Here is a 15,564-nt window from a genome sequence, read left to right on the forward strand (position 1 = left end):
AGTTTGAAAGGTTATTTAGTTGATTATTATGAAAAATGGCTTTTCTTGGTTTTAAAGCTATTCTCGATAATGTAAAGGAATTGGCTTTGGAAATGATTTGGAATATGAAACTGGATTAACTTTGGAAATGGTTTAATTTTGAGTTAGTGACTTTATAAATGATTTAGTATTTGAGCTGGGTTGATTTTAAAAAGAGGTTTATTATGGGCACTGATTCGTCTTGAAAATAATTTGATATTGGAACTAGCTGAATCTTGGAAAATGATTGAGGTTTGGAAAAGGTTTGAGAAATGTTTGGATGGGACCCGAACAGGGTGGCAAAGTCCGAGTTTTAGAGGAGATGCTGCCGAAATTTTATAAAATTGGAAGTTTTATTTGAAGTAATTAACTAAAAAGATTTGTTTTTAAATATTATATGTTTTAGAATAATCTATTTATCAAAGAAAAAAAATGATGTTTTGGAATTGAGATTGTTAATGAAAGGAATGAAAAGAGGATTGATGAGGATTTTCTTTGAAATATGGTTTTTAAATGAATTTGGAAATGAGGTTTGGATTGATGAATGATTATGATGTTGAGAATGTTGAGATATGTGGCTTATGAATTTGAAATATCTGAGATACGAGGTTCCCTGGACTAAGTACCGTGGCTTACCACCACGTGTACCAGGTTGAAAACTCGATACTCTGTTGACCCTACGACGTAAGTGTGACCGGACACTATATAAATTCCCGGGAATGTTACCCCCATTGAGCAATATTGATTATTTGAGAAAAAAAGCTATGCATAGACTCTTGGGGATGCACGTCGGGGGACAGTCTAAGGACAATTCAGACTTGTCGGGTTGGCTGGATAACCGACAGATAAGCCTCATTAGCCATAGGACAGGCATGCATCATATGCATTTGTATGCTTTGCTTGGGTTTGAACTTGTTTTGGTTTGCCTAATTGCTAAACTGTTCCTAACTGCTACTTGAACTATTTGCTGTAACTGCTTCCTAATTGTGTTTTACTTGTCTGTCTTGTCTGTGTTTGTCCTGGCATGTTACATTTGAGAATGGACTTTGGTGCTGAATTAATGATTGTGTGGTTTGATTACGTGATTGGTTTCTTGGTTTCTGATTGAGATTTGCTTGTGTAAAAAGAAAGACCTTGGATTTCTAAAAATCTTGAACATTGTTTCTTTGAAAAGGTTTTGAACGATTAGCTATTGGATTTTAAAAGGATTCATAAGGCAATGATAATCACTGAATTTGAAAGCAGTTTTCTTATTGAAATATCTTCTTATGACAATTTTGAAACTCCGTGGTGAAACCGTGTGGTTAGGTTCTCACCCCCTACAGCTTTACCTTTTCAGGAAACGGATGAAGAAGCATTAAGAAGAGTTATACTGCGTTTGGTTTATATGCTGTTGCATTAATTAGATTATTTTCTTCCCTCGTCTTTGTTATTACAAGTTTGTAAGAGGGATAGGAATTGTATGTTTTATATGTATAATATATTGAATTATTATGTAAGGAGTCTTATATATGAATGTATGCCTGTTTTGTATTTTTCTTAAGATAAAGTATTTATTTCTGATTTTCAAAGAAATCAGCGATATAGTGTCGAATCACAGGCTCCTATTTTATTATTTAGTATGTAAAGTAGTCGTAATACTTCTTGCTATTAGAGTAGCGCAGCCGGAAGCGTGACTTTTGATAGTGAGGGTGTTACATGCAAAATCCTTATAAATAAGAATGCAAATTATTATTGACTAAGTACTATTAAAAAATAATAATATTTACTGGTCATGTAATCTTGATATAAATAAAAAATATTAAAAACAAAATTAAATATTAAAAATATTTTTAAAAAGTTACAAATATTAAAAATAAAATTATACTTTATCATTACAAAAAAAATATGTTTATCAATAGCCTAATAGGTATATATCATATAGGAAGATTATCAGGTGTACCGGAAACATCAGTGTTCCAGTTGTTTTAACCGTTGATCTAAATTATAAAAAATATATATAATATATATTAATTAAAATCAACGGGTAAAACAACTGGAACACCGATATTCCTATTCCTAGGTACATCTGATAACTTTCCTATCATATATGCCGCTTCTAATAGCTAGTCCTTCTAGGTGTGAATCAGCATATATGTAGTAAATAAAATAAATAAAATAAACAATCTATATATGTTAAGTTATGAAAGAGCACAATGAAATTCTTCTATGATGCAAGAAAAAATTATGTATGGGAATAAATGGTCATTGCTTCATGTTAATTAAAATGCCTGTTGTGAATGATTCTGCATGGGAATAGTTTCTTTAATTAGCTTCTTGTACAGTTTTAATTAATATATATAAGAGAATATATTATATAAAAATTAAAGCAAACACAAATATTATTTTATAATGATAAAATAATAGTTGAGACTTGAGTCCCTTTTCAAGTTTGTAAGACGTTACTAGTCTAGTCTTTTGTACTTCTCTTTGCTATAAGTCTTTATGTCTATCTCTTTTGAAAAGACATATATATAGTCAGATTGAAAAATCATACGAAATAATAATGGTCTAATGTCTAATCCCAAATTGGTGGCTAAACGCGTCATAAATGTATACCTAACTATCTGGATTTAGGAATTAATTTCTTATTAATTGTTTTTCCCTATACGTATATGTATAGTTATAGCATCACTGAGTCAAACACGGTAACAAATGACATTGGCGGTTGAATTTTCAAATGATCATATGACAATTGAAGTCAGTATTATGACTACAATAATTTCTCATCTAGCCCTTTTTTCATTGTTTCGGAGTTTGGATAATTAATTAGTGGCTTAATTAAATAAATGTTTTATTTGCAGAATAAAGTAATTGGATTGAGTCTCCAATAAGAGTTGTATGTCTACTCCGCACTTCTCTGATAGTGTACTACGTGCAGAAAACGTTTATGTAACTTGGAATTTTCCTTCTTTTTTTTTTTTTGTTTAAGTAGTCTTCAAAACTTAGAAGTACTTGTATAATTATCATATAGTATATTTAAAACGTGTTTTATAAATTTCTTTTATTCCATCTTTAAGTATGTATCGGATTTTTGTAAGTATTAAAGATTCAAATCTTAATTTGTATGCAATAATTTATTAATTAACGATAAATTTTTAAATAAAATTCAGACTACAACAAATTAGTCTTTTTTAGTCATTCATGCTATATTAGAATTGAAAATGATGAATCTTATTCAATTCTAAAAAGCAAAAAATGTCTTGTACAGTATAAACTATCTAAAAATAATTTTATTTAAAAGATGTGATACTTATAATATCTAATTTTAAAAGAGTATCATAGCAATTATATTTTTTATTATTATTGTAAACAGAAAATGTTATAAATCAAACTTATCTTGATTAATTAAGGTCAAGGTCTTTATTACCAAAAATTAAACCCTACTGTTTTGAAGATTGTCATCTCTCATATCTCTCCACAAGAGTCGCATATATAGCATTTCGCCATTATCCTATCCTATCTACTATTAGTTCTCCAATCTCCACACACTAAATCCTTTGTCTCTACTTCAAACAAGTTACATCATCATGCGTGGGACAGATATAAATTTATTAGTTTTTTTTTCTAGAATTCCTAGTAATATAAGTGGTAAATAGTAATGTACGTACGTAGTACTAAATGCCTGGTGGGTGGACACCAACTTAAGTTTTGCTACGGTGACCTCTAATTCAGCAATTAACTAAAATCTTGTTTTAAACTTTTGAATTGGATTCATTAGCCATTAGGTGTTTGTCCCACTTTTAATTACGTATCTAACACTTATTATAAATTTAACATCTTGTTATTTTGACACATACATAGTAAAATTAAACAATATCTAAAAATGTATATGTATATTATTTATACAATTTTAATTAAGTTTTGCATCAGAGGCGTCAAGTAATGATATATGAATTAAAGAAATTTATATAATTTTTTTATATTAATTATTTAAATATATACTAAAATTAATAACTAAAATCAATTACTAATATAAAATATATATTAAAAATAAATTAAACTAAATAATATTTTTGTGATTAATTTTAGAATACAAATAATATTTTTATTTTTATACAACAAAAATAAGAATAGTACCTAACTACGCAATATGATTATTGACCTAATAGTAATTCAGTTTTCCTATATTTACTTAGCTAATTACTCACCTTTATTCATTATTGAATGAAGCATGAGAGCTAAAGAAACTAATCCTTAAATTTTCTTCAATGATAAATAAGATTAAATTTGTTAAATTATCTAATCGTTTTTAACTATTAACTTTAAATGAAGACAATTATATTATACTTAAATTTTTACCAAAAAATAATAAATTTTAAAAAAATATTTCTTCAACGATAACTACACGTTTTTTTCCGCCGTTGCGGTGGTATTGGTGTTGGCGGTGGCCGTGCTGGTGGCGGTGGCGATGACAGTAGAAGTAGCATTAGCATTCTTTGGCAAGGATGGGAGAAATCCGCGTCTATGGACAGGAAACAAAAGAAACAAACTTGAGCAAAGAAATCCAACAACAAGAACCAAGGTTCTCATCACTTGCTCCATATCATCCACATGTTTGGGAAACAAGCAATCGATGACTCTCTGATCGGAGAAAGCCATTGCCAAGAACACCACCATTGACAACACGGCGTGCAAGACGTCGGCGAACCCTAGCTTGTACCTCCTACCGCCGATATAGCCGCGGTGGTTCTGCACCCACAAACCCTTGGTGGTCACGAATCCGTAGTAGACCTTTGTCTTGTTGTTTCCCTTGCTATCTTTCGCAGGTTGCTCGACGCTGTCGGTGAAGCAGGAGAAGAAGCAGAAGAAGGAACAGAAGACTAAAGCGAAGATCATCATGGTTACACTAAGTGATGAACATTGGCCAGATTTGTAGATGGTTGGTATGAGTGCCCCAAAAACTAGGTTAGTCCCTGTTGGTAAAAAGTTTCCAAGATTTGAGGCGGTTTTGAAGGTTGTTTGGATGCCCTTTCCAAGGGTAGTGTCGTTTGTGTCCTCTAATGTAGGGTCTTCATCATCACCATTGGAATTAGGGTTATTAGGGTTACTAGTGGGATTATTGGGATTGGAGTTACCATTAGCAATGGGTTTTTTGGGGCTATTGTTGTTGTTTTCTTGTGGCTTTGAAGTGGGTTCAGGATCAGAGGGTTTTGATGTTGGTGAATTTGAACCACTTTCTAGATCTGGTTGCAGCTGGTTATCAGTATCCATTAATGTTATTATGGATATGGATTTATTATTCTAAGAAAGTATGTGGTGATGATGAGAGATTAACAACTAAGTAATAAGGGTTAGTTCTTGAAATTATTGAACAATGATGGAGCGTGTAGGGTTTCCTATATATATGGAAATTAAAGGAAGGGTGAAGAGAAGAAAACTTTGAGATTGGGCAATGTATATAACAAAGAAATGAGAAGTGAAGGGCTTTTATAGAAGTATTATAGTTTGAATATAATTTTTGTAGTCAAAATAGCTAGCTAGCCATAATTAAGAAGCAGATATATTAGATATATTGAGGAAGAATATAATTATTAAATAATGATTGGTTAGTTTTAACTGTATTAGTTATAATAATGAGTTTAATATATATATCTATATATATAAATTAGTTTAGATTTTAATTTTAATTTTAATGCATCGAGAATATAAAAAAAATTATACAGATATTTAATTAAATAATAAATTTTAAAATTAGTTTTTTTTGTAATAATAATATATAATTAATTGTCTGTATACATTTTTTTTATTCTGTATGAAAATTAATAAATTTATTAATTTATTTGGATATATATATATATATTTTATATTTTTTATTTGTAATAATAATTTATATATATTTTTTATACCATAGATCCTTTTAGGTCATCATTTTTTGAAAAATCGTAACTATAAATTTTTTTTTGTCACTGTAAAAAATCGTGATCATAGACCCTTTTAGGTCATCTCTCAAAACCGTGACCATAGACTTTTTTAGGCCACATTTTTTTAAAAAATCGTAATTATAGGTACTTTATCGTCACCTTTTCCAAAAAAAATCGTGACCATAACTTTTTTTTTTATCACCCTAAAAAACTGTGACCATAGAAGACCGTGACCAAAAAAACCGTGACAATATCCAAAATATTGTAGTGTTGTACCTGATATAGTTATATATGCTACTGATTAGTTTAACTAAGAAAATAAATAAATTTATTACACCTTAATCTTACTTAATATTCATCGATATATCTTATATAACACAATTCTATCATGATATATCACTAAAAATGTAACTTATTAGGTTTTTTTTAAAATGTTATTTGTATACTAAAATTAGTTACTAAAATCAGTCAGTAATATATTTATATATAAATACATATGTGGTTTAATTTATTTTCAATGTGTAGTTATATTTCAACATATATTTTATATTGGTAGCTGACTTTGATGGCTGATTTTGGTGTACACGTAGCATAACTCTCTTTTTTTTATGGTATCTCATAACCCGACAAGTTAAAAATTAATCAATTACGGTACTGATAAACTCCATTTAAAGGTTTAATTTGTCGCTCGCCAATGGTTACTACACAACGTAGAATTCGAACTCTCTAGCATTTGTTTAAGCAAACTATTGAATTAACAACAGTACCAACCCAATTTGGTTAAATATAACTTATTAATTAAATTCCAATTGTTATCATTAATGCCATCATATCCATAATCTAAATTAAGGCTGCGAAAATCTCTTCTCAACTTGAATGGCTGCTTGAAATATTCCATCATTATTGAGCATATGTATATTGCTGTGAAATGTTCCATCATTATCCATCGAGGCAGTTGAGTATTTATTGAGTGAGAAATTTTATATGTATATGGAATATCAATTGAATTGTAATATAAGCTTATTAATTAATAATTTATATATGTCTTTAATTCAAAGTATCAATTTGTTTGAAGTAAAATTAACCTGGTATGTTATGAATATATATAGTGTCTACTAATTACTTAGCTTGTTCCTGCTATCTTATACTATTTGTGAACACTTCTAGTGAAATGTTGAATATCTCTACATATAATTATTCAGCAGTCAATAATATATAACACCAAAATTCATATATAACTCCATGCCATCAGTACAAAATTAAACGTTGTGGTCCACATGCAACCATACAAATTTGAAGTTGGATAGTATTTAATGCCATTAAGACTGATGACTAGAGTCTTTCTTCGATATTTCAGAGGAAGAAAAATCTTTTGAATTGAAACAAATCCATATGCATGGCAGTTTGTTTGAGCTGATGAATAACCGTTAGAATAATCAAAATATTTGACTTATTAATTCCAAAATTTAATGAAGATGCTTATTCAAAACACGAAATTAGCTAGTCAGACTCCAATGCGAGATTGAATGAAAAAACATGTTAAATTTCAGTTTAATTTTAAGATGTACTTTGTAAAGAGAGCAAAGAAGAGTAATAGAATGAAGGAAAAAATAATAATAATTAAAAAATAAATCCTCACTCCAATATGGACTTAGAAATTTTCTTTTGAACTAGTCAATATGTAAGGGTAAGGCTATGCCGTACGTGGCACCTTGCACTCAACTTGTTTATTAGTGACACAATTGTACTTATTTCAAAAATTCATACTGCATGAAAATAATAAAAAAATGTGAGTTCTATAGTGCCTTTGTTATGGTGTCTAAATTACTTAACTTTTTTTTTTAAAGTATAAAATAAAATATTTAAAATAAAAAATAAATTATATAAAATTTATTAAATATTATTTATTTATCTCTTTTAATAACTTAGATATAAAGTAATATGCACCATAGCATTCATCTAAAGAAAAATAGAAAGATATATAAATCAAACAACATCATTACTTGATAATCATGCAATTGACCGAATGTTGATACTTGATATTCCAGTTCTTTCAAGTACTCTATACGAAGCTTTCATTTTATTTATTTCACTAAAAAGCTTCAATTATTTTTTATGAATTTTAGATAATGAATTCTTTTAAAACTAATATTTGGATTGAGTTTGGCTCATTTTGGGGCGGAGCTATTGAACTTGGTTTAGAGAAGGACCCAAGTTAAGATTATTAAGGGGATCAATAGTAAGAATTAAAATTTACTTTTTCCTGTTTAAATATATATTAAGCATATATTATATACAACATTATACACACATATTGTTTAATACTTTTATTCTTTAGCGTTTCTTCCCATAATTCTTTAGAGCTTTGTATCCTTCAGAGCTTCCATTATTACCACTATTCTTATTAGAACTAATTACGTAAGTTTCTAATATGCCAATGTTTCAATTTTGTATCGTGGTGCAGTATATTTCACGTGAAGTTGATAACTGAGAGTCGTTAGATGATTTGACTAATTTGACTGAATTTTTATCTAACGGCTCTCAACTATTAACTTCACGTGAAGTCGACTGCACCCGAGTTTTCACAATTTTGTATAAATAAACTCTTTTATTTTGTGAGGGATCTTCTTTATGTTTTGAGAGATATGTAATAAAAATTAAATTAACTAATTATTAGATAGTTAAAAAAATCATTATAGATCAAATTTAATCTCACCTTTTTTTTTCTAGAAAAAAAGACTTAATAAGAGCTGATTAATAAAGCCTACATATTTTATCGATAACTATGCTATATGTATATTAAAAATTATTCGCTAAATCAATTATCAATTAATTTAAAATGTATATTAAAATATAAAATATATATTAAAAATGAATTAAACAACATATGTTTTTATATACAAATACATTGTAACAAATGTTTAGTTTGCATATATTATTTTTGTTTTACCAATTATATTACATGTATATCAAAAACCAACACTGCATATAAAAATAAGTATTTAGCAATTTATAAAACAAAATTATTAAATAAATTTAATTATTCATTTATTACAAGTTTGATTACAGTGGTTATTAATTATTTAGTTGAAAAAATTGTAAATTAATATGTATAATTATACACATATTAACTAACTTGGTGAATAGTTTAAAGCTTAAATAAAACCAATTGCTGGCTGCACTAAATTAACAAATTCATTCCAAGTAGTATACTAGTATTTAATGATTACACATCTTGATATATACATTGATCTATAACATAACACAGACAGAATGAATCTATAAGGGTTGAAAGTTGCATAATGTTTCTGAATTATGATTAAGCAAAGGACATTCTTGTTCTAAATTAAATATTTATTAGGGATCAAATATTAATCCGCCAAATAAATTCAAAAACCAACCATAAAAAAAAGAGCAATATTATTCTTGTTCTTTAGCCCTTAATTTATAACAAAAATATAAACATGAATATGATGTAGATAAAATTAAAGAAATAAATAACACCAAATCACAAGCAAATTATTACTAACACAATAACAAGTTTCATATTACGCAGACATGCATCCAATTCCACGTCTGAAATTGGGAAACACAAGAAACAAACCGCTACAAATTACTCCCACCATTAACGGAAAACTCTCCATTACTTGATCCATGTCTTTTTCATGCCCAGGGAACAAGCAATTAGTAACCCTATGATCCGAGAAAGCAATTGCCACGAACACTAACACGGACATGAAAGCGTGCACAAAATCCGTGAAGGAAACCTTGTATTTCTCATCCTTTGGCACTTGAACCGGAATCCCCGGTTTGAACACGGACAGTCCTTTCGGGGTCACGAAACCATAATAAATGTTTCCATCAGGCCCGGGAAAACTGTCCGTGAAGTGAAAGAAGAAGCATGAGAGTGAACATATGGTTAGGAGCACGTGGGTCATCATGCTGTGCACGTGACTGCATTGTCCGTTCTTGTAGATTGATGGAAGGACCATCTCGAATGTGAGGAGTGTTCCCGTTGGGAGGAAGTTTCCGAGTAATGAAGTCTTGTTGAGTGTCTTCTGGACACCCTTTGCCATGATGGCACGGCGATTCTTCCGGACAGTCTCTGGAGGCATCACCGGAAGAGTGACTGGGCCGGAAGAATTGCGTGTATCATCATGGGACGGTGCTGGAGTTGCATTGTAAACTTTGATTCCAACTTCTTGTTGGGTTGGTTCCATTTTTTGTGTGTGTAAGTGGATGAGTTTAATTGAATCCAATGATGAGAATTGAGAAGAATAGAGAAAGGAATTCTAAATTAAGAAGAGTTTAAATACAGTGGAATTTACAAATTGAGTTTGAAACACTTGAGCGGTTATTGGCGGTTATTTAAGTATATCATCTTTATTACTTGTTTATAGTTATTGATTTCTTCTCATCACTTGTAAGAAGGAAATAATGATTTATGAGAGTAGAGTGCTTTGTTAAGTGTTGATTAGGCACATTAACCAAGGACAATGCAGGAAACTAAATAGAACGAGGTGATGATCAATATCAGGGATATAAAACCACGTGATAAGCGCTTGCTCTATAGTAATAAGAAAAAATTGCTCATGCCACTAAGAAAGAAAGAAAGAAATAAAAAAACAAAACCACAAAGATTATAGGTTTGAGTAGGAACATGTGGTATTAAGTTAGGTTCTAGGAAATACTATAAAATTTTACAACATGCCAGAAACGTGATTTTGTCATTAATGAAAAAGACGACATGATTTCTTTGGATTTTCCAATCTACTACGCGGAAATTTTGCATCTACTTGGCCATCGACATCTAAACCACTTAAAGTAATCTACTTGTGAAGAATTTATATTCAAATTTTGTTATTGCTACTGTTTAAAATCAATACTAAAAAGAATTTAATTTTAATATCCTATGTGTAAAATTTTTACACATTCGATCTATTACATTCGATTTTTTGAATGATCATCTATGTAATCAATATAAAATTAGTTATTTTTGTTGATATAATATTACCTTTAGATACACGGATAAAACTGCTTTGACATGTATCAAAATTAAATTCATATATTATTACCTAAAGAATAGAAATTTGATTTATGTTGTCAATATCAGAATGAACTACTTTAATAATATGTAACCCTAATAAGATGGCCAATGTCAAACTAACCTTAAAAGAAGTTTCTTTTGGTTGAAATAGTATTATAGATGGTTGGTAAAATAAAATATAAAATATTTAAAATGTATAAAATCATTCAAGATGATTCTATGAAGTAACTTTTTACAGTTCAGACAACCGTGGAAGATAGAAGAAACTTTTGTTCATTCAGTTCTACCAATGAATGGTGAATCACTGAATCTTTCATGCTGGTCCCCCTTTCTCATATCAATGAATTTCACGTTTGAAATTCTCTCTCTTCAATTTCTAGCTAAGATTCTCAATCACAACTCCAAAAATATTTGCTTCAACTCTTCCGTTCTAAAATTGTCAGCGATTTCCAACCTCAAACTCCATGAATGTTCCCATTCTCTTGGGTCCACTTTCCATATTCCACAATCCAATTAACCACTAGATTTTCATGCTTATTCTTCTTTTTATATATATATTGGTTGGTTCCTCCTCTGCTCCTTCACTTCCATGACAAAATTACAAAAGTCCTCATCTTTTGCAAAATCCCTATCTGGGTTTTTCCCATCACTCAGTTATAGCATTGTGCATGCACCATTTTCTCTCAAAAAGTTGTGTTGATTGATTACTTTTCTTTCTGATGATGGCATCATTGGGATCTTTGCCATTTGTATTGGAAACTAATGTTGAGTCTCTGGTGCTGCTTGACACAAGAAGCAGCTATCATTCTCCCCGGTTTCTGGTTTGTGGCATAAAGGGTTCATGTTTTGGGCATTCTGAAAGGTTGGGGTTGTGTTGGTGCAAGAGGGTGTTATGGAGGAGTAAGAAAGTAAGACCAATAGCTTGCAAGAGTTTTGGGAAAGATGAGTATGAAGATGGATCAAAGGATGTGGTGCATGCCACTATTGAAAAGAGGAAGAAGGTTCTTGCTTTGCAAAGGGACCTACTTCAACAGGTATATTCTGCTTTATCCTAAAGTAGTGTTGTATTTACTCTATCCGTTTCAAAATATCTGTCATCTTGAAAACTCAGTACACTCACAATTCAATGTATCTAGATATATTTAGTATTGATGTACCAAGAGTACTATATATGCTTGTTTGTTCATCTAGAAGGCTAGTGTAACTATGCTTATGTTGTGCTTCATAGCAAATGTTTACATGGCCAATCTCAACTCATCAATTGCAGATTTCAGAAAGAAAGAAACTAATTTCTTCCATAGACAGTGACAATATTAGTAAACCAGAAGGGGGCAGTATTTCCTATGAACATGGCACCAATGGCAGAAGCCATTCTTTTGAGAACCAAAATGGTAACATTCTAGGCATTTATGGAGGCTTTGATGAATCTAACCAGGATGTTAGAGTCCCGCCTCCTGAACCGGCTTCGTTGAGGCTGGATTCACTACCAGCCTTCTTTACAAATGGAACTGAGAACTCAAGTCTGAAGGTTAAGAATCATGATGGTGTTATTGAATCAAGTTTGAAGAATATCACTAATGAATCTAATGAGATTGGGAGTGAAGGTGAAATAACGCAACCTTTGGCTGGGACCAATGTGATGAATGTTATAGTAGTTGCAGCAGAATGTGCTCCCTGGTCAAAAACAGGTAACTAAACCTACCCACCTTATACCAATTTTGGTGACTTTTAATAAAAATGTCTATATTTTTTAAATATAAGATGTTCTATATGTTATATTGATAACTGCCTCAAGACCGAAAATACAAAGATACGAAGGACATAAACTTATAGACTTTTATGTGAGTTAACAGGTGGACTTGGAGATGTTGTTGGTTCATTACCAAAGGCTTTAGCTAAGCGTGGACATAGGGTCATGGTAACATATTCCCTTATTGAACTTTACTGAATAATTGAATATAACAAATTATTAGAAGAAAACTTAATCTTTGAATTTGAACCTTGCCCATTGCATAATATACCATGTTCTTCTTCTTCTTCTCTGTTTTCCTCTCAGGTAGTTGCGCCTCGGTATGGTAACTATATCGAACCCCAAGATACAGGAGTACGAAAAACATACAGAGTGGATGGTCATGTATGCAGCATCTGCTTTGTTCCTATTGATTGTTATCTTTCAATGTGTTACATTGGTTCTACTTTGAGGGTGTTGTAACCTTCCAATTTTTCACTCTACAGGATATGGAAGTAAGATATTTCCAGGCCTACATTGATGGTGTAGACTTTGTTTTCATTGAAAGTCCAATGTTTCACAATCTGGAGCATAACATATATGCAGGAAGCAGATTGGTAATAATATATTTTTTCTTGAGAGTCACTGTCAAGTATTTTACACATTTAACTCACCTTGCCTTTCATCTCACAGGATATTCTAAAGCGCATGATACTGTTTTGCAAGGCAGCTGTTGAGGTACATAAACTAAATGACTTTGTCACTTGGTCAATGTTTATTTCTGGGATAATTCTAACAAATTGAAGTCTTTTAGCACATTAGAATACTGTATTATGATAATGGTTTGGTCTTTTAACTAGAGATTAGGATTTAATTAAGAGAAGGGGAAAGAAAAATTATTTCTAAGGCAGATCCCTAACCCTTCATGTGACCTCGGTCAGACTAGAGAGAATATTAGTCGAATTTCTGATCATGAGATTCAGGATGCTAGTGATTTGATGGAGATTTTGTTTCTTCTTTAAAATGAAGAAAAGAATACTAGATTGTGGTCTACAATCTGTCACAGCTTGAAATCATGTGTGTGAAAAGAAGATAAAATAGAAAATGACTAGTATTGATTTTGTTCTTGAAGTCTTCACTATAGCTCTAATGCATTTCTTTGAATATGAATAATAAATCAAACTGAAAAATTCACAGGTTCCGTGGCACGTTCCATGTGGTGGTGTTTGCTATGGAGATGGAAACTTGGCTTTCATAGCAAACGATTGGCATACTTCATTGCTGCCAGTGTATCTTAAGGCATACTATCGTGACCAGGGTTTGATGAAGTACACAAGATCAGTTCTCGTTATTCATAACATAGCTCACCAGGTTCAATCTCTATCTATATATGTCTATGTTAAGAAGATATTTGACACATTAACACTAACACTTTCTTTCCTTGTAGGGTCGGGGTCCTGTTGATGATTTCTTCTATGTTGATTTAGCTGAACACTACACAGACCTTTTTAAACTATATGACCCCATTGGAGGTGACCACTTCAACATTTTTGCAGCTGGTTTAAAGAGCGCAGACTGTGTTGTCACGGTTAGCCATGGGTATTCATGGGAGCTTAAAACTTCTGAAGGTGGTTGGGGTTTGCATGGGATCATCAATGACAATGGATGGAAACTGCGGGGAATCGTGAATGGAATTGATAACAAAGATTGGAACCCTAAGTTTGATGTTCACTTGAAATCGGATGGCTACATCAACTACTCCCTCGAGACACTGCATACTGGAAAGCCTCAATGTAAAGCCGCATTGCAAAAGGAGCTCGGTTTGCCTGTTCGCGAGGACATTCCGGTAATCGGTTTTATCGGAAGGTTGGATCCGCAGAAAGGCATTGATCTCATAGCCGAAGCGGTTCCTTGGATGATGGGTCAGGATGTGCAACTAATCATGTTGGGATCTGGAAGACCGGATTTGGAACAAATGCTCCGGAATTTCGAGAATCAACACAATGACAAGATCCGCAGTTGGGTTGGTTTTTCCGTGAAGACTGCTCATAGAATAACTGCAGGAGCAGACATATTGCTCATGCCATCAAGATTTGAGCCATGTGGATTGAACCAACTCTATGCCATGGCTTATGGAACAGTTCCTGTTGTGCATGCTGTTGGAGGATTGAGGGACACAGTGAAGCCTTTTGATCCCTTCAATGAAACAGGACTTGGATGGACATTTGAAAGTGCAGAATCAGGCAAGTTGATACATGCATTAGGGAACTGCTTATTGACCTATAGAGAGTATAAGGAAAGCTGGGAAGGGCTTCAACGGCGAGGAATGACGCAAGATCTTAGTTGGGATAACGCAGCGCAGCAGTATGAGGAGGTGCTTCTTGCTGCCAAGTACCAGTGGTAACTTTCTGGCATCTCTACTCTACCAGAAAGTTCTGATCAAAATACGAAGATTATCCAAGTTGAATGGCTATCGTGTCTTAAATTGTTGGTTTTGGGAAGGAAAATGCGGAATTGTGTATAGGATACAGTCAAAGTCATGATGGAATGGATTAGGGTAAAAGTTTTGGTGTTCTAAGGATTTTATAACAATAACACAACAATTTCATGTACTGTGTAAGTATCATACTAGTGTTTACAAGCTCAATTTAACTTGTGTGATAGCAAGCAAAGTTGATTTTCAAGGTACTATGTTAAGTTCTATACAAGTTCCCGAAAGCACTTATCTCTATTATATCACAAATATCAGTATTAATATCTAACTGCAATAATCCTAGCACTCTGTCTAGCCTAAAGCACATTACAAAATGTTAACAACTGCAATATCATTGGAAAATTAAGTCTGGTAAAATCAAAATCATCATAAT

The 15,564-nt window shown here is 31.7% G+C and overlaps 2 protein-coding genes across 2 annotated transcripts; one reads left to right on the plus strand and one right to left on the minus strand.

Moving 5' to 3' along the window:
* Positions 1 to 9,469: 9,469 nt before the first annotated feature.
* On the minus strand, positions 9,470 to 10,482 carry LOC130975827 (protein DMP9-like). Its single transcript, XM_057900558.1, has one exon. It carries the CDS (start codon positions 10,139 to 10,141, stop codon positions 9,470 to 9,472), a length of 672 nt encoding a protein of 223 aa, XP_057756541.1. The 5' UTR covers positions 10,142 to 10,482.
* A 780-nt stretch (positions 10,483 to 11,262) lies between these two features.
* LOC130973738 (granule-bound starch synthase 2, chloroplastic/amyloplastic-like) lies at positions 11,263 to 15,385 on the plus strand. The gene is made up of 8 exons (XM_057898385.1): positions 11,263 to 12,002; positions 12,236 to 12,656; positions 12,822 to 12,886; positions 13,025 to 13,102; positions 13,204 to 13,314; positions 13,391 to 13,435; positions 13,895 to 14,068; positions 14,145 to 15,385. The coding sequence occupies exons 1-8, from the start codon at positions 11,688 to 11,690 to the stop codon at positions 15,099 to 15,101; spliced, it is 2,166 nt and encodes a 721-aa protein (XP_057754368.1). The 5' UTR covers positions 11,263 to 11,687; the 3' UTR covers positions 15,102 to 15,385.
* The last annotated feature ends 179 nt before the right edge of the window (positions 15,386 to 15,564 follow it).

This window comes from Arachis stenosperma, chromosome 4 (genome assembly GCF_014773155.1).
Source record: "Arachis stenosperma cultivar V10309 chromosome 4, arast.V10309.gnm1.PFL2, whole genome shotgun sequence".
Lineage (NCBI taxonomy): Eukaryota > Viridiplantae > Streptophyta > Magnoliopsida > Fabales > Fabaceae > Arachis > Arachis stenosperma.

Coding starts and splice junctions, on each gene's coding strand:
- LOC130975827 (XM_057900558.1), bottom strand. CDS start 10,141: ATGGAACCAACCCAACAAGAAGTTGGAATCAAAGTTTACAATGCAACT.
- LOC130973738 (XM_057898385.1), top strand. CDS start 11,688: ATGATGGCATCATTGGGATCTTTGCCATTTGTATTGGAAACTAATGTT. Junction 13,315..13,390: donor TATATGCAGGAAGCAGATTG/GTAATAATATAT, acceptor TTCATCTCACAG/GATATTCTAAAGCGCATGAT. Junction 13,436..13,894: donor TTTGCAAGGCAGCTGTTGAG/GTACATAAACTA, acceptor AAAAATTCACAG/GTTCCGTGGCACGTTCCATG.